At 41.6% G+C, this 24,228-nt stretch overlaps 1 protein-coding gene across 1 annotated transcript in view; it reads left to right on the forward strand.

Moving 5' to 3' along the window:
* Positions 1–24,228, forward strand: part of GSAP (gamma-secretase activating protein) — a 99,650-nt gene that overhangs the window by 54,851 nt on the left and 20,571 nt on the right. The window contains exons 20-22 of the mRNA XM_081244970.1: positions 21,246–21,374; positions 22,231–22,289; positions 22,988–23,019. Coding sequence (XP_081101096.1) covers positions 21,246–21,374; positions 22,231–22,289; positions 22,988–23,019 — 220 coding nt within the window. The remainder of the gene's footprint in view (positions 1–21,245; positions 21,375–22,230; positions 22,290–22,987; positions 23,020–24,228) is intronic.

Consider the following 24,228-nt stretch of genomic DNA (forward strand, 5'->3'; position numbering starts at 1 on the left):
CAGCAAATCCATACTGTGTTTAATGGACACACAATAAACCAGTGAAGGAAATTTTAAAAAGAAAGCAGTATCACCCACAATTCTACAGTTCCTAACATATTGTCTCTTTGCCCCATTTCCTCTTGGTCTTTGTCATAGGTTTGCATGTTTTACCTAGTAGTAATGGCCATCTAGCGATATTTAATAAAGATTATGAATTATATCATACCCATTTTCATGTTGGTACATGAACTTCATAATTTTCATAATTATGATTTCTAATGACTCCATAGGTTTCCACTGTGTTGCGGTGGCTTGGTTTACTTAATCATTCTTCTGTTTTGAGACATTTAGTTTGCCTCTCTAGCCCCCATTAAAAAAAATTATTTTTGCGTTTAAAAATAATGTGGCAGTGAATACTTCTATGTAGTTTTTTTGTGTGTATGTGATTTATTCCCTTAAGGTTAAATGCCCAGTAGTATTATTGGGTGAAAGGCTATGACAATTTTTATAGCTTTTGATTCTTATTGCCAAATTGATATTCAAAAAATGTTGTGATAATTTACAGTTACAAGGGATTTATGAGTTTATCGGTTTTACTATAACCTTACATTATTGTGTATTTTCATTTAAAAAATTAAGTAAGTATAAAAGAGTGATGGGAAGGTTCTCAAACTTTTTACCAATTACCTTATTCTAAGAATACAATTTGCCTTTGCTTGGGAACAAAATAACTTATTTTTGCACTCTCTGATTTTTTTCTTTTCTTTTTCTATTTGTGTGTGTGTGTGTAAACTTATGTTTCTATGTCGTTCATTTTTCTTCCTTCTTGGTCTTCACTTTGCCTTCGCCTCACTTTTTTCTCTTCTCCCCTAATTATCTTTAGCATGTGGCTCTGCAGAGAGTTGTTTCCCATTAACTGTTCCCAAACAGGCTTGGAAGCCCTTCCGAGACTCCACATACATTCATGTGTTAGTAAGAAGTGTCATATAGGACAAGTTTGTGCTGTAGATCTCTTCACCGTCCTCTCCGCGCAGACACAGTCCATCAGGGAAGGCAGAGGAATGCTGCCGGGATTTGCCTTGGGCTCAGGAGATGTCACCGGGTTTGGTGGCCAGCTCCACCCCCATCCCCCACTGCCATCACTAATCGCACCTTCCAGTTCACAGGACACAGGGTCCTGATAGCTCTCATTTGTTTCCCCCATCTCTGCTTGCATCATTCCTCTCAGGATAAGCAGCTGCCTCTGACCTAGTTCCACCGCAATTCCCAGCCTAATTATATTGCAATGGATCTGGTTGCAGTGGCACGTCCCACCTACTTTTCCTCCCTCCCCAGCCCATCATGTGACTGTTCTTGCAGCTTCCCCATAGGAGTTGGCTTTGGGCACCCTTGACCTGAAACACAAGTTACCTTTGGAAGGCATGCTTGCTGCCGGACTTTCCACGAGGCCCAAGGGACCCCAGACTACTCTGACCACACTTGCTTCCCTCCTGCTTGGAAGATGACTGCCCGATAAGGCGTCTGAAGAGGGAAGAGCGAAATGAAACTAGATGAGCACTTCCCTTCTGCTCTCTCTCTGCAAATAAGTTTAGTGTGAAGTGAAACACTTTACAAATGTTTAACATATGAACATCGAATTTAATTGGTTTATACCAGTTTATCACCTGAAAGACAAAAGCCTTCCGTTATAGAATGGTTTCCAAAAGAATTTTAAAAAAATGAAACGAAGTGTATGTTAAAACAAGGTCCTCACCTTAAAAAGGAATGTCATCAAGAATGGCCTTCCTAAGAATGAATTTCTCTTCCACGGGAAGTCATGTAAGGATTAAAAAAAAAAGTAGAAACAATAGCTTACTTGAATATCAAGAATGGAGAAATGGAGTATTTTTTTTTTTTTTCAGTTTACCACTAGCATTTATTTATTTTTTTATTTTTTTGACATTTTTTTTAAATTAGTTTCTGCTTTATAACAAAGTGAATCAGTCATACATATACATCTGTTCCCACATCCCTTCCCTCATGCATCTCCCTCCCTCCCACCCTCCCCATCCCACCCCTCCAGGCGGTCACAAAGCACCGAGCTGATCTCCCTGTGCTCTGTGGCTGCTTCCCACTATCTATCTACCTTACGTTTGGTAGTGTATATATGTCCATGCCTCTCTTTTGCTTTGTCACAGCTTACCCTTCCCCCTCCCCATATCCTCAACTCCATTCTCAAGTAGGTCTGTGTCTTTATTCCCGTTTTGCCCCTAGGTCCTTCATGACTTTTTTTTTTTTTTTTAATTCCGTATATATGTGTTAGCATACGGTATTTGTCTTTCTCTTTCTGACTTACTTCACTCTGTATGACAGACTCTAGGTCTATCCACCTCATTACAAATAGCTCAGTTTCGTTTCTTTTTATGGCTGAGTAATATTCCATTGTATATATGTGCCACATCTTCTTTATCCATTCATCCGATGATGGACACTTCGGTTGTTTCCAGCTCCGGGCTATTGTGAATAGAGCTGCAATGAACATTTTGGTACATGTCTCTTTTGGAATTATGGTTTTCTCAGGGTATATGCCTAGTAGTGGGATTGCTGGGTCATATGGTAGTTCTATTTTTAGTTTTTTAAGGAACCTCCATACTGTTCTCCATAGTGGCTGTACCAATTCACATTCCCACCAGCAGTGCAAGAGTGTTCCCTTTTTTCCACACCCTCTCCAGCATTTATTGTTTCTAGATTTCTTGATGATGGCCATTCTGACTGGTGTGAGATGATACCTCATTGTAGTTTTGATTTGCATTTCTCTAATGATTAATGATGTTGAGCATGCTTTCATGTGTTTGTTGGCAGTCTGTATATCTTCTTTGGAGAAATGCCTATTTAAGTCTTCTGCCGATTTTTGGATTGGGTTGTTTGTTTTTTTGCTATTGAGCTGCATGAGCTGTTTATAAATTTTGGAGATTAGTCCTTTGTCAGTTGCTTCATTTGCAAATATTTTCTCCCATTCTGAGGGTTGTCTTTTGGTCTTGTTTATGGTTTCCTTTGCTGTGCAAAAGCTTTGAAGTTTCATTAGGTCCCATTTGTTTATCTTTGTTTTTATTTCCATTTCTCTAGGAGGTGGGTCCAAAAGGATCTTGCTGTGATTTATGTCATAGAGTGTTCTACCTATGTTTTCCTCTAAGAGTTGGATAGTTTCTGGCCTTACATTTAAGTCTTTAATCCATTTTGAGCTTATTTTTGTGTATGGTGTTAGGGAATGATCTAATCTCAAACTTTTACATGTCCCTGTCCAGTTTTCCCAGCACCACTTATTGAAGAGGCTGTCTTTTCTCCACTGTACATTCCTGCCTCCTTTATCAAAGATAAGTTGGCCATATGTGCGTGGGTTTATCTCTGGGCTTTCTATCCTGATCCACTGATCTATCTTTCTGTTTTTATGCCAGTACCAGACTGTCTTAATTACTGTAGCTTTGTAGTATAGTCTGAAGTCAGGGAGCCTGATTCCTCCAGCTCCGTTTTTCGTTCTCAAGATTGCTTTGGCTATTCGGGGTCTTTTGTTTTTCCAAACAAATTTTGAAATTTTTTGTTCTAGTTCTGTGAAAAATGCCAGTGGTAGTTTGATAGGGATTGCATTGAATCTGTAGATTGCTTTGGGTAGTAGAGTCATTTTCACAATATTGATTCTTCCAATCCAGGAGCATGGTATATCTCTCCATCTATTTGTATCATCTTTAATTTCTTTCATCAGTGTCTTATAATTTTCTGCATACAGGTCTTTTGTCTCCTTAGGTAGGTTTATTCCTAGATATTTTATTCTTTTTGTTGCAACGGTAAATGGGAGTGTTTTCTTGATTTCAATTTCAGATTTTTCATCATTAGTGTACAGGAATGCCAGAGATTTCTGTACATTAATTTTGTATCCTGCTACTTTACCAAATTCATTGATTAGTTCTAGTAGTTTTTCGGTAGCATCTTTAGGATTCTCTATGTATAGTATCATGTCATCTGCAAACAGTGACAGCTTTACTTCTTCTTTTCCAATTTGGATTCCTTTTATTTCCTTTTCTTCTCTGATTGCTGTGGCTAAAACTTCCAAAACTATGTTGAATAAGAGTGGTGAGAGTGGGCAGCCTTGTCTTGTTCCTGATCTTAGTGGAAATGGTTTCAGTTTTTCACCATTGAGGACAATGTTGGCTGTGGGTTTGTCATATATGGCCTTTATGATGTTGAGGAAAGTTCCCTCTATGCCTACTTTCTGCAGGGTTTTTATCATAAATGGGTGTTGAATTTTGTCGAAAGCTTTCTCTGCATCTATTGAGATGATCATATGGTTTTTCTCCTTCAATTTGTTAATATGGTGTATCACATTGATTGATTTGCGTATATTGAAGAATCCTTGCATTCCTGGAATAAACCCCACTTGATCATGGTGTATGATCCTTTTAATGTGCTGTTGGATTCTGTTTGCTAGTATTTTGTTGAGGATTTTTGCATCTATGTTCATCAGTGATATTGGCCTGTAGTTTTCTTTCTTTGTGACGTCCTTGCCTGGTTTTGGTATCAAGGTGATGGTGGCCTCGTAGAATGAGTTTGGGAGTGTTCCTTCCTCTGATATTGTTTGGAAGAGTTTGAGAAGGATGGGTGTTAGCTCTTCTCTAAATGTTTGATAGAATTCGCCTGTGAAGCCATCTGGTCCTGGGCTTTTGTTTGATGGAAGATTTTTTTTTTTTTTTTTTTTTTTTTTTTTTGCGGTAGGCGGGCCTCTCACTGTTGTGGCCTCTCCCCTTGCAGAGCACAGGCTCCGGATGCGCAGGCTCAGCAGCCATGGCTCACGGGCCTAGCCGCTCTGCGGCATGTGGGATCTTCCCAGACCGGGGCACGAACCCGTGTCCCCTGCATCGGCAGGCGGACTCTCAACCACTGCGCCACCAGGGAAGCCCTGATGGAAGATTTTTAATCACAGTTTCAATTTCAGTGCTTGTGATTGGTCTATTCATATTTTCTATTTCTTCCTGAGTCAGTCTTGGCAGGTTGTGCATTTCTAAGAATTTGTCCATCTCTTCCAGGTTGTCCATTTTATGGGCATAGAGTTGCTTGTAGTAATCTCTCATGATCTTTTGTATTTCTGCAGTGTCAGTTGTTACTTCTCCTTTTCCATTTCTAATTCTATTGATTTGAGTCTTCTCCCTTCTTTTCTTGATGAGTCTGGCTAATGGTTTATCAATTTTGTTTATCTTCTCAAAGAACCAGCTTTTAGTTTTATTGATCTTTGCTATCGTTTCCTTCATTTCTTTTTCATTTATTTCTGATCTGATTTTTATGATTTCTTTCCTTCTGCTAACTTTGGCATGTTTTTGTTCTTCTTTCTCTAATTGCTTTATGTGCAAGGTTAGGTTGTTTATTCGAGATGTTTCCTGTTTCTTAAGGTGGGATTGTATTGCTATAAACTTCCCTCTTAGAACTGCTTTTGCTGCATCCCATAGGTTTTGGGTCGTCGTGTCTCCATTGTCATTTGTTTCTAGGTATTTTTTAATTTCCTCTTTGATTTCTTCAGTGATCACTTCGTTATTAAGTGTATTGTTTAGCCTCCATGTGTTTGTATTTTTTACAGCTCTTTTCCTGTAATTGATATCTAGTCTCATAGCATTGTGGTCAGAAAAGACACTTGATACAATTTCAATTTTCTTAAATTTACCAAGGCTTGATTTGTGACCCAAGATATGATCTATCCTGGAGAATGTTCCATGAGCACTTGAGAAAAATGTGTATTCTGTTGTTTTTGGATGGAATGTCCTATAAATATCAATTAAGTCCATCTTGTTTAATGTATCATTTAAAGCTTGTGTTTCCTTATTTATTTTCATTTTGGAAGATCTGTCCATTGGTGAAAGTGGGGTGTTAAAGTCCCCTACTATGATTGTGTTACTGTCGATTTCTCCTTTTATGGCTGTTAGTATTTGCCTTATGTATTGAGGTGCTCCTATGTTTGGTGCATAAATATTTACAATTGTTATATCTTCTTCTTGGATTGATCCCTTGATCATTATGTAGTGTCCTTCTTTGTCTCTTCTAGTAGTCTTTATTTTAAAGTCTATTTTGTCTGATATGAGAATTGCTACTCCAGCTTTCTTTTGGTTTCCATTTGCATGGAATATCTTTTTCCATCCCCTTACTTTCAGTCTGTATGTGTCTCTAGGTCTGAAGTGGGTCTCTTGTAGACAGCATATATATGGGTCTTGTTTTTGTATCCATTCAGCCAATCTGTGTCTTTTGGTGGGAGCATTTAGTCCATTTACATTTAAGGTAATTATCGATATGTATGTTCCTATTCCCATTTTCTTAATTGTTTTGGGTTCGTTTTTGTAGGTCTTTTACTTCTGTTGTGTTTCTTGCCTAGAGAAGTTCCTTTAGCATTTGTTGTAAAGCTGGTTTGGTGGTGCTGAACTCTCTCAGCTTTTGCTTGTCTGTAAACGTTTTAATTTCTCCATCAAATCTGAATGAGATCCTTGCTGGGTAGAGTAATCTTGGTTGCAGGTTTTTCTCCTTCATCACTTTAATTATGTCCTGCCACTCCCTTCTGGCTTGTAGAGTTTCTGCTGAGAGATCAGCTGTTATCCTGATGGGGATTCCCTTGTGTGTTATTTGTTGTTTTTGCCTTGCTGCTTTTAATATGATTTCTTTGTGTTTAATTTTTGACAGTTTGATTAATATGTGTCTTGGCGTATTTCTCCTTGGATTTATTCTGTATGGGACTCTCTGTGCTTCCTGGACTTGATTAACTATTTCCTTTCCCATATTAGGGAAGTTTTCAACTATAATCTCTTCAAATATTTTCTCAGTCCCTTTCTTTTTCTCTTCTTCTTCTGGAACCCCTATAATTCGAATGTTGGTGCGTTTAATGTTGTCCCAGAGGTCTCTGAGACTGTCCCCTGTTCTTTTCATTCTTTTTTCTTTATTTTGCTCTGCAGCAGTTATTTCCACTATTTTATCTTCCACCTCACTTATCCGTTCTTCTGCCTCAGTTATTCTGCTATTGATCCCATCTAGAGTATTTTTTATTTCATGTATTGTGTTTTTAATCGATGCTTGATTCATCTTTAGTTCTTCTAGGTCCTTGTTAACTGTTTCTTGCATTTTGTCTATTCTATTTCCAAGATTTTGGATCTGGGAAATAGTATCTTGGATCATCTTTACCATCATTATTCTGAATTCTTTTTCAGGTAGACTGCCTATTACGTCTTCATTTGTTAGGTCTGGTGGGTTTTTATCTTGTTCCTTCTCCTGCTGTGTGTTTTTCTGTCTTCTCATTTTGCTTATGTTACTGTGTTTGGGGTCTCCTTTTTGCAGGCTGCAGGTTCGTAGTTCCCGTTGTTTTTGGTGTCTGTCCCCAGTGGCTAAGGTTGGTTTAGTGGGTTGTGTAGGCTTCCTGGTGGAAGGTACTAGTGCCTGTGTTCTGGTGAATGAGGCTGGATCTTGTCTTTCTGGTGGGCAGGTCCACGTCTGGTGGTGTGTTTTGGGGTGTCTGCGGACTTTTTATGATTTTAGGCCACCTCTCTGCTAATGGGTGGCGTTGTGTTCCTGTCTTGCTAGTTGTTTGGCATAGGGTGTCCAGCACTGTAGCTTGCTGGTCGTTGAGTGAAGCTGGGTGCTGGTGTTGAGATGGAGATCTCTGGAAGATTTTCGCCGTTTGATATTATGTGGAGCTGGGAGGTCTCTTGTGGACCAGTGTCCTGAAGTTGGCTCTCCCACCTCAGAGGCACAGCACTGACTCCTGGCTCCTCAATTTGGGATGATTTGTTGTCTATTCATGTATTCCACAGATGCAGGGTACATCAAGTTGATTGTGGAGCTTTAATCCGCTGCTTCTGAGGCTGCTGGGAGAGGTTTCCCTTTCTCTTCTTTGTTCTCACAGCTCCTGGGTCTCAGCTTTGGATTTGGCCCCGCCTCTGCGTGTAGGTCGCCGGAGGGCGTCTGTTTTTCGCTCAGACAGGACAGGGTTAAAGGTGCAGCCTCTTCGGGGACTCTGGCTCACTCAGGCCGGGCGGGAGGGAGGGGCACGGAGTGCGGGGCGAGCCTGCAGCGGCAGAGTTCGGCGTGACGTTGCACCAGCCCGAGGCGCGCCGTGCGTTCTCCCAGGGAAGCCGCCCCTGGATCCCGGGACCCCGGCAGTGGCGGGCTGCACAGGCTCCCGGAAGGGCGGTGTGGACAGTGACCTGCGCTCGCACACAGGCTTCTTGGCGGCGGCAGCAGCAGCCCCAGCGTCCCACGCCCGTCACTGGGCTCCGCGCTTTCAGTCGTGACTCGCGCCCGTTTGTGGAGCCCCTTTAAGCAGCGCTCTTAATCCCCTCTCCTCGCGCACCAGGAAACCAAGAGGGAAGAAAAAGTCTCTTGCCTCTTCGGCAGCTCCAGAGTTTCCCCGGACTCCCTGCCGGCAGAAATGGAGTATTTTTATTAAAGTATTGTTAAGCCAGACATCTTTGGTTTCATTTTATAAAGTAAGGAAGCCTTTAATTTAATCATTTGTGTAGCGACTATTAACTATCTGACCTAGAGACTGGGAAGGAGAAAGGCTTCAAGCCCCATCCCAGTTACGGCCACTCCAAGTGAGGGCATTGCTGCAGTGTCCATAAGGGGTCTAGGTGCCCCTGAGCAGTTGGGGAAAGAGTGGTTGACACCTGTGCTGTTCTCCATTCAGAGACTGGTTCACTTAATTATGCTTCTTCTCTGAAACACTTAAAAAGTGTTTAAAAAATACTGTTTTGAGCAGAGCATGACTATAATTAAGCGCCTAATGAAACACAAAAGACACTCTTTTCCTTGACCCTCCCAGTACAGACAGCCACCATCACTTAAAGACAACGTTTCTTAGAGATCCAAAGAATCAACAAGTGCAGTGTAGAAGCTTACAGTTTTTAAAAATGAGAATGGTTGCTTTGACAACAATGTAGCATTACCAGAAATGTCAATTGGTTATGTGGGAAATACTGACTTTCCAAAGTTTAGTTTGTACATATGTGATCTTGTGATATAACTAGAAATATATATTTGGTCTTCTTCCATGGTTCCCGGCACAGAGCTCCTAAAATCCTTGTAATTTCCTAAGTGATAAAAGCTACAAGTGCATCTTTTGTTATGATGTTTACTGTTTGTTCCAGTTCCTGAAGTAGCTCCAGAGTACAAAGTGAAAAGAATGTCTTATTATTCCTAACAAGCCCCTTCCAGCCACACCTGAGTTTGTTAATGAGGTGACCTTTGGAAAGCACCTAAGGATGGAGCTGGTTGCCAGGAAAACTAACCATGTGATTAGCAGGTTGGCACTTTGAGCCTTCTACCACCACTACCTTCCAAGGCTAGAGTGGCTGCAGATGGAGTTCAGTCACCAACGTCCAGTGATTTAGTCCATCATGCCTATGTAATGGAGCCTCCATAAAGAACCCTAACTGAAGACCTCCTGGGTTGGATGACGCTATGGAGGTGCAGGGCTGGGGGTTCTGCGCCTGCAGAGGGCACCGAACCTCAGAGCCCATTCCCACACGGCCTGCCCCACGCACCTCTCTTCAATCTCGCTCTTACTGAGTTGTATACTTTTATAATCAACTGGTATATAGTAAGTAAACTGTATTCCTGAGTTCCATGAGCCACTGTAACAAATTCTAGAACCCATGAAGGGGGTGCTGGGAACCTCGGACTGATAGGCAGCCAGTCAGAATCACAGGTAACAACATGGACCTGCGATTAGCATCTGAAATGGGGGGCAGTCTTGTGGGACTGAGCCCTCAACCTGTGGGATCTGACACTATCTCCAGGTAATCGTAGGACACCCTGCTGGCATTGGAGAAGTGATGGATGTGGAGAAAAAAACCCCACACGTTTGGTGCCCAGAAGTGAAATATGCCGTGAATAGACTGTTGTAGAGAAAAAACAAGAGTTATTCCCATACAACCTATTTTTGGGGACAGAGAGTTACGGCACGTTCAATTAATATTGTAAAAACATAATTTTATGATTTTACAAAGAAACACAACTTACTAGAGACAGAGCGTTCCTGTCATATCTGTAGAGATGGGGGTACCTTCGGTTTACTTCTCAGATGATGAAATTGGGGAGCAGACCCAGGATCAAGAATGCTTGTTTTTTTCTCTCTCCTACAGCCACTAGGCTGTGCTGCTGTTATTCATAGTTTAGTTGAAGACATAATGTTTAATTCTTAAGGTTGAGAGGAGGGAACTATCTTAGCATTGGCTTTTCAGGATATGTGCTGATTGCGAGGTGGAATAGTTTAGAGCCATATTTAGGGAGTTACATGAAAAATTACATCCCATTAAAAATGGCTAAGAGTACTACCCAGCTGTGCAAAGAAGAGAGAGATTTTTACTAAATGTTGGGAAGAAGGAGAAAGTCCACTTATAAATAGGAGAACTTGGACTTACAACATGCAGTCCCCTTGGCAGGAAGCCTCAGGAGTTCCGGTCGCTGGTCCTCTGTATGGATGGCCCGCTTACAGCATCTTGGCTTAGTATGGTACCTTACTAGCTTTATGGACACAAAGACATTTCTGTTTTATTCTGTCTGTGCTGGAGGTAGTAAGTCACTGTGTTTCTCTGGGCTGCAAGTAAAAGCTGATACTGAGATGGTATCCACTGAAGAGCCAAGTTGGATTGATGCTTTACCTCTGCTAGTTGAGCCCTGATATGAAGGGTAAAGGTCCTCTCTGAGTTGGCTTCCTCTTCTGTAAAAAAAGATGCTGGTTCATCAGCAGATGTAGCATCAAAGCCAGAGGGCCTTTAAGAAATGAAAGGCAGGGATTCCCTGGTGGCACAGTGGTTGAGAGTCCGCCTGCCGATGCAGGGGACACGGGTTCGTGCCCCGGTCCGGGAAGATCCCACATGCAGCAGAGTGGCTGGGCCTGTGAGCCATGGCCGCTGAGCCTGCGCATCTGGAGCCTGTGCTCCGCAACGGGAGAGGCCACAACAATGAGAGGCCGCGTACCAAAAAAAAAGAAATGAAAGGCAGATGTTTTCTTTCCTGGCAGTAATTTGCAGGTGAGCCAGTAAGTACCACAGGGCTTTTTTTCTTCCTTTTTAAAGAAAAAAAATCAAAATTATTTTCCACATAAATGGGAAACAGTCCCTTAATGTAACCCTTTGGTCTTCTTGTTCAATTAATAGTTGTGATGGGCTACATTGGTAATTATTTCATGTCATCCTAAGAGACAAAATAAGATTATTTCTCAAGAAGAGACTTGGAATAATTTTCCTTCCTTTAAAATCAAAATTTAAAACTCCCCCTGTGCAGGGAAGTGCTTCTGGGTCATTCCTTGAGGATCTGATGGCTTCTAACACCACAGTCTCCCAGAAGTAGCTAAATTCACGGGTATTTTTCTTAGAAAGCATTTTTGTGTATTTGAAAGCTTTATAAGCTCTTTTCAAGAAGCTGGCGATGTGCTTCAGACTGTTGTGGCTTTCACTTTGCTGTTGTCCCTGATGAATATGGTGCTTAGTATTCAACTAGTTCTGTAAGTGCTGGTTGACGGAAAGGAGTGGCTTTCTGTGCTCCCAGGTTGGCTGCTAGGGTGTGACTGTGTAGCTCCCATGCCCTCTTCCCTCCATACCATGCTATAACAGCTAACCTTTTACCTTGGAGCCTCTTTTACTCTCTGGGTTAATGAGCATGCTGGTGTTACTTTGGCATCTGAGATCCTTTGAAGGTTGGTCCTAACCTCCTCTCTGACCCTGTCTCCTATTCTGTCAGAACACAATTGCAAGTCTTCAGACAGCTGGTTCTTCATCAGCCTTTAAACCAGAGATGTAGATGAGAACCTTTGAGGGTGGGAGGGAGACTGGGATTACCTGTATATGCTCAAGCGTGTTCTCAGCCCAGGCTGAATGGTCGGCTTGCCTGGGGATCGTGGAAAACTCATGAGGCTCAGGTCACACCCCACACCAGTTAGGATTCTAGGGGATGGGACCCAGGTGGTTGCTGAGGTTGGTAGTTACACCCTAGAGGCAGATATCTTCACCACAGAGAGTGAAGGGCTGTGGGTTGTTTTCTCTCCTTTCTCTAAAGCTCTGTCTGATCTAAACCCAGAATCCACATTCTGCTCTCTCAGTCTTTGCTCGTTTCCTCAGAGCCCCACCTAGAATATCCTCTCTTCACCCTTCATTTACACATCCGTTTTCATCCTCTGGGTCTTAGCTATTTTCCATACTTCCAAACAGACCTCCCAATTTATAATGGTGTCTGTGAATTTTCGGAACTTAAGAAATTGCATCACTTATGTACTAGATACCAAGTAATGATATATGCCTCTGTTTTCTCTGTACTCCCTCAATATCTGTATCATAACATCCAGCCCAGTGACCTCCTTGAAAGACCTACGCATTTATATTACTATATTTCTGGGGCTTTTGGCTAATAGTGTTCCTTATTTAAATGTAAGTTGTTTTTGTTTTAAAACTTAGATAATTTTTCCTTCGAGCTCAGTAGTTTTGAACTATTTTAGGCCATGGATTCCTTTGAAAGTCTGATATAAACTGTAGACCTTCTCCCCAGAAAAGTGCTCATACAAACACGTACTCCATTTTACATATAATCAGTGGGCTCAGAAGCCCCTCTGAAGCATGTCCTTGGACTTGTTTTGTCTGCTTATTCTCAACTCAGATAAGGGTCTGAGGAAAGGGATTTCTTAATGGGGGTGTGAGAAGAAGATAGTTTGGGAGAGAACTTTTCTTGGGAGCCACAGTGTGAGTATGACAGTGGGGTCTTCTGACAGGAGGATGACTTTGGCCTGAGGGGAAGAGGGCCTTGCACAGGTAGAAGGACACCAGCGTTCCTCCCCTTGCTCTGTGCTGGACGAGACTGGGTGGACGACGCCCTGGGACTCCAGTGGCCAAGCAGACAGAGCTAATAGTGGAAATGACCACTAGATGTCACCACAACACCAATTAGTTTGCTGGCTTTTGGCACTAGTTGCATGAACTGAGATGTAGAACAGCAAGAAAGCTGTAGTGATTTCCTGTCAGGGACTGAATTCTGCTAAATGTCGGCAGGATTTGCTTTCATTATTGTTTTTTCAATATAAGGAAGACCAAAGGGTGGATAAAGGTATATTCATTATAAATATATGGAAAGGGAAAGAAAAGATGAATGAGATAGGTCCAGTGGAGAGTGGGACCTGACGCCTCGGTTCTGATTTCCTCTAGAAATGACAATTTCTTAGAAATAGCTTTTCCTGTCTCTGTGAGAATGGATGTTGGCTGAACGGGCTTTTCAGCCAACTAATTTCCTTTTTTTTTCTAACATCTTTATTGGAGTATAATTGCCTTATAATCGTCTGTTAGTTTCTGCTTTATAACAAAGTGAATCAGCTATACATATACATATATCCCCATATCTCCTCCCTCTTGCGTCTCCCTCCCACCCTCCCTATCCCACCCCTCTAGGTGGTCACAAAGCACTGAGCTGATCTCCCTGTGCTATGCGGCTGCTTCCCACTAGCTATCTATTCTACATTTGGTAGTGTATATATGTCCATGCCACTCTCTCATTTCGTCCCAGCTTACCCTTCCCCCTCCCTGTGTCCTCAAGTCCATTCTCTACATCTGTGTCTTTATTCCTGTCCTGCCCCTAGGTTCTTCAGGACCCTTGTTTTTTGGGTTTTTTTTTTAGATTCCTTATATATGTGTTAGCATACGGTATTTGTTTTCTCTTTCTGACTCACTTCACTCTGTTTGACAGACCCTAGGTCCATCCACCTCACTACAAATAACTCAGTTTCGTTTCTTTTTATGGCTGAGTAATATTCCATTGTATATATGTGCCACATCTTCTTTATCCATTCATCTGTCGGTGGACACTTAGGTTGCTTCCACGTCCTGGCTATTGTAAATACAGCTGCAATGAACATTGTGGTACATGACTCTTTTTGAATTATGATTTTCTCAGGGTATATGCCCAGTAGCAGGATTGCTGGGTTGTATGGTAACTCTATTTTTAGTTTTTTAAGGAACCTTCATACTGTTCTCCATAATGGCTGTCTCAATTTACATTCCCACCAGCAGTGCAAGAGGGTTCCCTTTTCTCCACACCCTCTCCAGCATTTATTGTTTGTAGATATTTTGATGACGGCCATTCTGACTGGTGTCAGTTGATACCTCATTGTAGTTTTGATTTGCATTTCTCTAATGATTAGTGATGTTGAGCATCCTTTCATGTGTTTGTTGGCAATCTGTATATCTTCTTTGGAGAAGTGTCTATTTAGGTCTTCTGCCCATTTTTGGATTGGGTTGTTTGTTTTATTGATATTGAGTTGCATGAGCTGCTTGTAAATTTTGGAGATTAATCCTTTGTCAGTTGCTTCATTTGCAAATATTTTCTCCCATTCTGAGGGTTGTCTTTTTGTCTTGTTTATGGTTTCCTTTGCTGTGCAAAAGCTTTGAAGTTTCATTAGGTCCCATTTGTTTATTTTTGTTTTTAATTCCATTTTTCTAGGAGGTGGGTCAAAAAGGATCTTGCTGTGATTTATGTCATAGAGTGTTCTGCCTGTGTTTTCCTCTAAGAGTTTTATAGTGTCTGGCCTTACATTTAGGTCTTTATTCCAGTTTGAGTTTATTTTTGTGTATGGCATTAGGGAGTGTTCTAATTTCATTCTTTTACATGTAGCTGTCCATTTTTCCCAGCACCACTTATTGAAGAGGCTATCTTTTCTCCATTTTATATTCTTGCCTCCTTTATCAAAGATAAGGTGACCATATGTGCGTGGGTTTATCTCTGGGCTTTCTATCCTGTTCCATCGATCTATCTTTCTGTGTTTGTGCCAGTACCATACTGTCTTGATTACTGTAGCTTTGTAGTATAGTCTGAAGTCAGGGAGTCAGATTCCTCCAGCTGTTTTTCTTTCTAAAGATTGCTTTGCTATTCGGGGTCTTTTGTGTTTCCATACAAATTGTGAAATTTTTTGTTCTAGTTCTGGGAAAAATGCCATTGGTAGTTTGATAGGGATTGCACTGAATCTGTAGATTGCTTTGGGTAGTAGAGTCATTTTCACAATGTTGATTCTCCCAATCTAAGAACATGGTATATCTCTCCATCTGTTTGTTATCAGCTTTAATTTCTTTCATCAGTGTCTTATAGTTTTCTGAATATAGGTCTTTTTTCTCCTTAGGTAGGTTTATTCCTAGGTATTTTATTCTTTTTGTTGTAGTCGTAAACGGGAGTGTTTCCTTAATTTCTCTTTCAAATTTTTCATCATTAGTATATAGGAATGCAAGAGATTTCTGTGCACTAATTTTGTAACCTGCTACTTTACCAAATTCATAGATATTCTCTAGTAGTTTTCTGGTAGCATCTTTAGGATTCTCTATGTATAGTATCATGTCATCTGCAAACAGTGACAACTTTACTTCTTTTTTTCCAATTTGGATTCCTTTTATTTCTTTTTCTTCTCTGATTGCCATGGCTAAGACTTCCAAAACTCTGTTGAATAATAGTGGTGAGAGTGGACAACCTTGTGTTGTTCCTGATCTTAGAGGAAATGGTTTCAGTTTTTCACCATTGAGAATGATGTTGGCTCTGGGTTTGTCATATATGGCCTTTATTATGTTGAGGTAAGTTTCTTCTATGCCTACTTTCTTTTTATCATAAATCAGTGTTGAATTTTGTCAAAAGCTTTTACTGCATCTATTGAGATAATCATATGGTTTATCTCCTTCAATTTGTTAATATGGTGTATTACATTGATTGATATGCGTATACTGAAGAATCCTTGCATTCCTGGGATAAACCCCACTTGATTATGGTGTATGATCCTTTTAATGTGCTGCTGGATTCTGTTTGGTAGTATTTTGTTGAGGATTTTTGCATCTGTGTTCATCAGTGATATTGGCCTGTAGTTATCTTTCTTTGTGACATCTTTGTCTGGTATTGGTATCAGGGTGATGGTGGCCTCTTAGAATGAGTTTGGGAGTGTTCCTCCCTCTGCTCTATTTTGGAAAAGTTTGAGAAGGGTAAGTGTTAGCTCTTCTCAAAATGTTTGATAGAATTCAACTGTGAAGCCATCTGGTCCTGGGCTTTTGTTTGTTGGAAGATTTTTAATCACAGTCTCAATTTCAGTGCTTGTGATTGGTCTGTTTATATTTTCTATTTCTTCCTGGTTCAGTCTCGGAAGGTTGTGCTTTTCTAAGAATTTGTCCATTTCTTCCATGTTGTCTATTTTATTGGCATATAGTTGCTTGTAGTAATCTCTTATGATCCTTTGTATTTCTGCAGTGTCAGTTGTTACTTCTCCTTTTTCATTTCAGTTTCTGTTGATTTGAGTCCTCTCCCCTTTTTTCTTGGTGAGTCTGGCTAATGGTTTATCAATTTTGTTTATCTTCTCAAAGAACCAGCTTTTAGTTTTATTGATCTTTGCTATTGTTTCCTTGATTTGTTTTTCGTTTATTTCTGATCTGATCTTTATGATTTCTTTCCTTCTGCTAACTTTGGGGTTTTTTGGTTCTCCTTTCTCTAATTGCTTTAGGTGTAAGGTTAGCTTGTTTATTTGAAATGTTTCTTGTTTCTTGAGGTAGGATTGTATTGCTGTAAACTTCCCTCTTAGAACTGCTTTTGCTGCATCCCATAGGTTTTGGGTCCTTGTGTTTTCACTGTCATTGGTTTCTAGGTTTTTTAAATTTCTGCTTTGATTTCTTCAGTGATCTTTGGTTATTTAGTAGTGTATTGTTTAGCCTCCATATTATTATTATTTTTTTTACAGATTTTTTCCTGTAATTGCTGTCTAGTCTCATAACATTGTTGTCGGAAAAGATACTTGATACAATTTCTGTTTTCTTAAATTTACCAAGGCTTGATTTGTGACCCAAGATATGATCTATCCTGGAGAATGTTCCATGAGCACGTGAGAAGAAAGTGTATTCTGTTGTTTTCGGATGAGATGTCCTATAAATATCAGTTGAGTCTGTCTCATTTAATGTATCATTTAAACCTTTTGTTTTCTTATTTATTTTCATTTTGAATGATCTGACCATTGGTAAGAGTTGGTTGTTAAAGTCCCCTACTATGATTGTGTTACTGTTGATTTCCCCTTTTATGGCTGTTAGCATTTGCCTTATGTATTGAGGTGCTCCTATGTTGGGTGCATAAATATTTACAGTTGTTATATCTTCTTCTTAGAGTTATCCCTTGATCATTATGTAATGTCCTTCTTTGTCTCTTGTAATCGTCTTTATTTTAATGTCTTTTGTCTGATATGAGAATTGTTACTCCAGCTTTCTTTTGATTTCTATTTGCATGGAATATCTTTTTCCATCCCCTCACTCTCAGTCTGTATGGGTCCCTAGGTTTGAAGTGGGTCTCTTGTAGACAGCATATATATGGGTCTTGTTTTTGTATCCATTCAGCCAGTCTATGTCTTTTGGTGGGAGCATTTAATCCATTTACATTTAAGGTGGTTATCGATATGTATGTTCCTATTACCATTTTCTTAATTGTTTGGGGTTTGTTATTGTAGATCTTTTCCTTCTCTTCTGTTTCCTGCCTAGAGAAGTTCCTTTAGCGCTGTTGTAATGCTGGTTTGGTTGTGCTGAACTCTCTTAGCTTTTGCTTGTCTGTAAAGGTTTTAATTTCTCCATTGAATCTGAATGAGATCCTTGCTGGTTAGAGTAATCTTGGTTGTAGGTTTTTCCCTTTCATCACTTTCAATATTTCCTGCCCCTCCCTTCTGGCTTGCAGAGTTTCTGCTGAAAGATCAGTTGTTAACCTTATGGGGATTCCCTTGTATGTTATTTGTTGTTTTTCCCTTGCTGCTTTTAATATTTTTTCTTTGTATTTAATTTTTGATAGTTTGATTAATATGTGTCTTGGCGTGTTTCTCCTTGGATTTATCCTGTAAGGGACTCTCTGCACTTCCTGGACTTAATTAACTATTTCCTTTCCCATATTAGGGAAGTTTTCAACTATAATCTCTTCAAATCTTTTCTCAGTCCCTTTCTTTTTCTCTTCTTCTGGGACCCCTATAACTCGAATGTTGATGCATTTAATGTTGTCCTAGAGGTGTCTGAGACTGTACTCAATTCTTTTCATTCTTTTTTCTTTATTCTGTTCTGCAGTAGTTATTTCCACTACTTTGTCTTCCAGGGCACTTATTCGTTCTTCTGCCTCAGTTATTCTGCTATTGATTCCTTCTAGAGAATTTTTAATTTCATTTATTGTGTTGTTCATCATTGCTTGTTTGCTGTTTAGTTCTTCCAGGTCTTTGTTAAACATTTCTTGTATCTTCTCCATTCTATTTCCAAGATTTTGAATCATCTTTACTATCATTACTCTGAATACTTTTTCAGGTAGACTGCCTATTTCCTGTTCATTTGTTTGGTCTCATGGGTTTTTGCCTTGCTCCTTCATCTGTTGTGTGTTTCTCTGTCTTCTCATTTTGCTTAACTTACTGTGTTTGGGGTCTCCTTTTTGCAGGCTGCAGGTTAATTGTTCCCACTGTTTTTGGTGTCTGCCCCCAGTGGGTAAGGTTGGTTCAGTGGGTTGTGTAGGCTTCCTGGTGGAGGGGACTGGTGCCTGTGTTCTGGTGGATGAGGCTGTATCTTGTCTTTCTGGTGGGGAGGACTGTGTCTGGTGGTGTGTTTTGGGGTGTCTGTGACCTTATGATTTTAGGCAGCCTCTCTGCTAATGGTTGTGGTTGTGTTCCTGTCTTGCTAGTTGTTTGGCATAGGGTGTCCAGCACTGTAGCTTGCTGGTCGTTGAGTGGAGCTGGGTCTTAGCGTTGAGATGGAGATCTCTGGGAGAGCTTTTGCTGTTTGATGTTACGTGGAGCCGGGAGGTCTCTGGTGGACCGATGTCCTGAACTCGGCTCTCCCACCTCAGAGGCACAGGCTTGACACCTGGCTGGAGCACCAAGACCCTGTCAGCCACATGGCTCAGAAGAAAAGGGAGAAAAAAATAATAATAAAATAAAGTTATTAAAATAAAAAAATTTTAAAAATAAAAAAGTTAAAGAGTAATTTAAAAAAAGAAAAAGAAAGAAAGAAGAGACCAACCAAACCAAAAAACAGCTCCACCAATGATAATAGGTGCTAAAAACTATACTAAAGAAGAAAAAAAAAAAAATAAGGGACAGACAGAACCCTAGGACAAATGGTAAAAGTAAAGCTATACACACAAAATCACACAAAGAAGCATACACATACACACTCACAAAAAGAGCAAAAGGAAAAAACATATATATATCTATATATAAAAAAAGAAGGAAGAGAGCAATCAAATCAATAAACAAATCTACTAATGATAATAAACTCTAAATACTAAACTAATATAAACATAAAACCAGAAACAAATTAGATGCAGAAAGCAAACCCTAAGTCTACAGTTGCTCCCTAGGTCCACCGCCTCAAATTTGGGATGATTCGTTGTCCATTCAGGTATTCCACAGATGCAGAGTACATCAAGTTGATGTGGAGATTTAATCTGCTGCTCCTGAGGCTGCTGGGAGAAATTTCCCTTTCTCTTGTTTGTTCGTATAGCTCCTGGGTTTCAGCTTTGGATTTGGCCCCGGCTCTGCATGTATGTCACCTGAAGGAGTCTATTCTTCGCTCAGACAGCAGGGGGTTAAAAGAGCAGCTGATTAGGGGGCTGTGGCTCACTCAGGCCGGGGGGAGGGAGGGGTACGGAGTGCGGGGTGAGGCTGCGGTGGCAGAGGCCGACATGACATTGCAACAACCTGAGGCGCGCCGTGTGTTCTCCCGGGGAAGTTGTCCCTGGATCCCAGGACCCTGGCAGTGGCGGGCTGCACAGGCTCCCGGGAGAGGAGGTGTAGGTAGTGACCTGTGCTTGCACACAGACTTCTTGGTGGCGGCAGCAGCAGCCTTAGTGTTTCATGACCGTCTCTGGTGTCCGCACTGATGGCCGTGGCTCGCACCCGACTCTGGAGCTCAGTTAGGCGGTGCTCTGAATCCCCTCTCCTCACACACCCCAAAACAATGGTCTCTTGCCTCTTAGGCAGTTCCAGACTTTTTCCTGGACTCCCTCCCCAGCCAACTGATTTCTGAAACAGCAAGTTAGTTTTATTACGTAACTCACTTTACTGATACTTCAACATCCATTTTGAGTCCGTTGTGACTATCCTTTCAATAAGAATTTGGGTGATGTGCTATTACTTAACAAAAGGGCATTTTTCTTGATTGAGGCATCTTTTTTTTTTTTTTTTTTGCGGTACGCGGGCCTCTCACTGCTGTGGCCTCTCCCGTTGCGGAGCACAGGCTCCGGACGTGCAGGCCCAGCGGCCACGGCTCACGGGCCCAGCCGCTCCTCAGTATGTGGGATCCTCCTGGACCAGGGCACGAACCCGTGTCCCCTGCATCGGCAGGCGGACTTTCAACCACTGTGCCACCAGGGAAGCCCCGGAGGCATCTTTTTTAAGTTCTCTTTTTTCCCTTGTAATACAGCCAAGTCTGTTTGCACAGTAGACATTAACTCAGTTTGTTTTATGGCCACACATTGCACCCTCGACCCCAGTCAAATCTTTTATAACTGCATATGTTTTGGCAAGAAAGTGTGTATCATAAATCTATCTTCATTCATTTGCAAAAACAATTTTTTGTCAGGATATCCTTCAACATTAAAAAATGTATTACTCTTGCATTTTATTTAAAAATGAACGTAATGGGTATTTTTTGCTTCAGGGTAGTACAATGATATCAATACATCAAAAACCTAGATGGAATGGTCGCCAACTAATTCTGTCTTGGAGTATTCGACAGCTGACTGTGAAAGGAGTTCATTTCACCTTTCTGATTCCTGAGTTTTGAAAAAGATCCTTTGGAAGTAAATGAACTTAGTGGGAAAGTAAACCTGTTCTTCCACGTGTTCCAAATCTTGTGCACATTCTCTCACCAAACATGGCATTGTTGACACAATCTGAGTCAGAAAAATGGGTCTCTGGGGAGGAAATGATTTGATGTGTTCAGTGTAGGCTTCCCCACTTAGCCCTCACCCAGGGGAGTCCTACTGGCTTAGGGAGGTGAGTAGCTCTCTCTGTGTGTAAAAGGGACTCGAAAGGGAAGGGAGGAAGGCAAGCCTCTTCCGGTCTATTTTAGAATTCCTATCGGGCAAGAAAGCCATCCTTTGTGGGAAGTGTCCACTCAGAAATGCTGCTTCATGAGAGCTAAGGAAGTGAAGCGAGCCCAGCTTGGCAGCAAGGCTTGCGTGGCCCTTGCTGAGTAGTTTGGGCCAGAGGACCTGCTTCTCAAGCTCACCAATGATTTTGTCTCCTACAGGTGCATAGCTTTAAGGGCTACTGGGAAAAACTGAACTCCAACCTGGAATATGTTAAGTACTCCAAGCCACACTTACACTATAACAACAGCGTGGTCAGGAGAGAGTGGCACAGCCTGATCTCGGAAGAGGTATGCGTGGGTTCCTCAGAGCAGAGCAAGAAGCAGAAGCCCAGCCGATTAGGTTAGGTGATGCCCTTAGGTCGTTAGGCTGGCCCATGTTCCAGCACTCTCCCCACTTGCCAGGCACTGTTCTTTGATGCTGCTGATTCCCAGTAGGGAGACCAAGGTGCTTCTCTGACCTCTCTTCTCTTGAAGAGGAAATTCAAGTGCAAAGAGGATAAGGGACACACACGGCATGTTCATAGTAGAAGTGGGATTAACATCCGGGTCTCAGATGTGTTTTTGTGCTACTTGTGTAGTTAAAAATTGATTTAAAAAAAACCTAGGTGTTCCCAAAGTAGTGGTTGCTAGGGGTTAGGGATGGTTGAAAGGAAAAGAGTGAATGTGACCCCTATCAAGGGATAGCACAAGGGGGATCTTCACGGTGATGGAGCAGTTCTGTATCTTGATTATGGTGGTACATTGTGGTGTGTGAATCTACACATGTGATAAAATGACAGCTTTATACGCTCACTGTACCAGTGCCAGTTTGCTGATTTGCCTATTGTACTATAGTTATTTATAGAAGATGTAAACACTGAGGGAGACTGGGTAAAGAGTACATGAGCTGTCTGTAGCATTGTTGGATATAGTTGTAGTGTTGTTGTATATAATATGTAGTTGACTTGCAACTGTATAAAATAGGTAATAGTTTCAGAATAAAACTTTTTTAGAGCAATTGTTAAAGAATCTAGGTGTTCTGATTACCTGGAAAGTACCTCTCTTTTTTCTGAACTCTTAACTGTATTGTATTATGACCTCAGTGTGAAAGATGTCACCCACAAAACCTTCACCTTCCCCACCCTTGACGTGTTCTCACTCCTAGAAAAAAGGAAAAAGAAGGTCCACGGTGTATGTGAGAAATATTCTTGATAATGCAGTAAAGTAAGTAAAATGAGGGATTCTTGTAGCTGTAAGATGGCTATCTTTTGCAATTACTTTCTTGGCTACCTTTCAGCGACGTAGCTTACTTTTGTTGTGTATCCTCAGCAAGACGATACTGTCAGCTTATGAATGCAGCCACCTGAGCCCTATTCTGGAGTTTGGAGCTGGAGTTTCTAGTGGGGAAAATGTATATGTTAAACCTTTTAGATTTGCATCCTGGGGGTGGATGACTTAGAAGGAATAAGTAGTAAAGAAAACTCTTATTAGTTGAGCACTTTAGAGGGGTACAAACATTAGGTTGATTTTTTAAAAGTGTAAGTGGGCTGCTGAGCTTGCTCTTATTTTGAAAGCATATTTTCTGGGTAGATGAGTCATCTCGGAGTGCTATAAGCATAGGCCCCATTCCAACCCCTGTTCTCTTTTCTGTTCCCCTTATTTCCAATGACTGAGAGCTGTAATTGTTCTAAATTATTGTCATTGTTTGCACCAAAGAGTTTTGAGATTTTATAATTGCCTAATGCAGCTTTTGCCAAGTTGATTAAAGTTTTTGAGGTTTTCGGCAGCCTGAGAACAGTTTCTGCAGTGGTTTTATGGGTTTTTAAAGGAGTATATCTTTGTATGGTGTTGTGGCTTTCGTTGTTTTTTTTTTTTTTAAATGATGCTTCCTGTGTGAATAACATTGGCTCATTTCTTTGTAGGGTGATTTCTAACCTAGACGCAAGGAATTTGGGTAAGAAAAGACCTGTACTAAAACGTTCTGGATTTCAGTCAGTGTTTTGTTTGTAATACTGTTCTTCCTCCCACTGTGGGGTGGCAGAGAAATCACTTCCACTAGTGCTGTGAAGGCAGCACCCTTTACTATTTTCCCATCAGGGTGGCCACCCAGCTCCTTCCATGTCTCTCTTGGCACCAGGTCCTTCGGGGACAGCTGCTCTTGCCGAGGAGGCCCTGACTGTTGGTTTTCCTTCTGTTTCCCCATAGAACTGATCGAATTAGCATGCCCTCTGGCTGTACTCCCAGGGTGCAGTTCCCTTGGCTTAGAGCTGCTTTCTCTCCAGCTGTCTGATCATACAAGGATCTTTGACTTGTATGCTCCTTTCATTTTGGTTAGCACTTGGGCACTCACTGGGCTAGGTCATAGGGGCACAAAGACGAGGGGCCTCTGGACAAGCAGTGTGGTTATGGGGGGAGAGCATGGGCTTAGGGGCGGACAGACCTGGGCTTAAACTCCAGCTTGGCCACCATGTGCTCTTAGGCAAGCCATTATCCATTTCGTGTGTTGTCCTCCTCAGGGCAAGCGTGAGAAGAAAATGAGAGTCAACGGAGTCGTGTTTACAGAGCCCAGTCCCTCGCTTGGTGCATGGGATACCTGAGATGGCTGCTTTATCTTTAGTGTGTTAGGAAGAAATGCTAACACATAGTCTCTAAACCAGGGGACAGGCATTATGCAGCTGCAGGGCGCAGGGGGTGAGGGGCTAGGCCAGGAGTGGGGACCAAGGTTGTAAAGGCTTCCCACGGTGGGTGATGTCCGAGTTAAGTCTTGACAAAGAAGGGGAACTTAGCCAGGGGAAACTGGGGGGAGAGGATGCTAAGCATATTCAATACAGGCTTTTTTTGTGATTTTTGTCTGTGGAACTCTTTCACACTTCATAAAGGTCAGCCTCCGTTAAAAAAGGAGCTGTTGTTTTTATGTCCCACTTCTGTTTTACGGGCTTGGATGTTTAGGTATATGTTGGGTGACCCTAACGGACATTATTTTATATGATGCGTTGCCGCACAGCCTGCAGCTGTGCGTACAGCCCGCATGAGCTGTGAAGTCACTGAGTAGCCCCGGGAACCAGGCCATCTAGGCCTGAAGCCAGGGCTCTGCCACCAGCACCAGGCAGGAGCAGTCCGCCAGGGATGTGCATGTGCACGCAGGCTCCCCTGCTTGCATCGC

The sequence above is a fragment of the Mesoplodon bidens genome, assembly GCF_964165515.1.
Source record: "Mesoplodon bidens genome assembly, chromosome: 9".
Taxonomy (NCBI): domain Eukaryota; kingdom Metazoa; phylum Chordata; class Mammalia; order Artiodactyla; family Ziphiidae; genus Mesoplodon; species Mesoplodon bidens.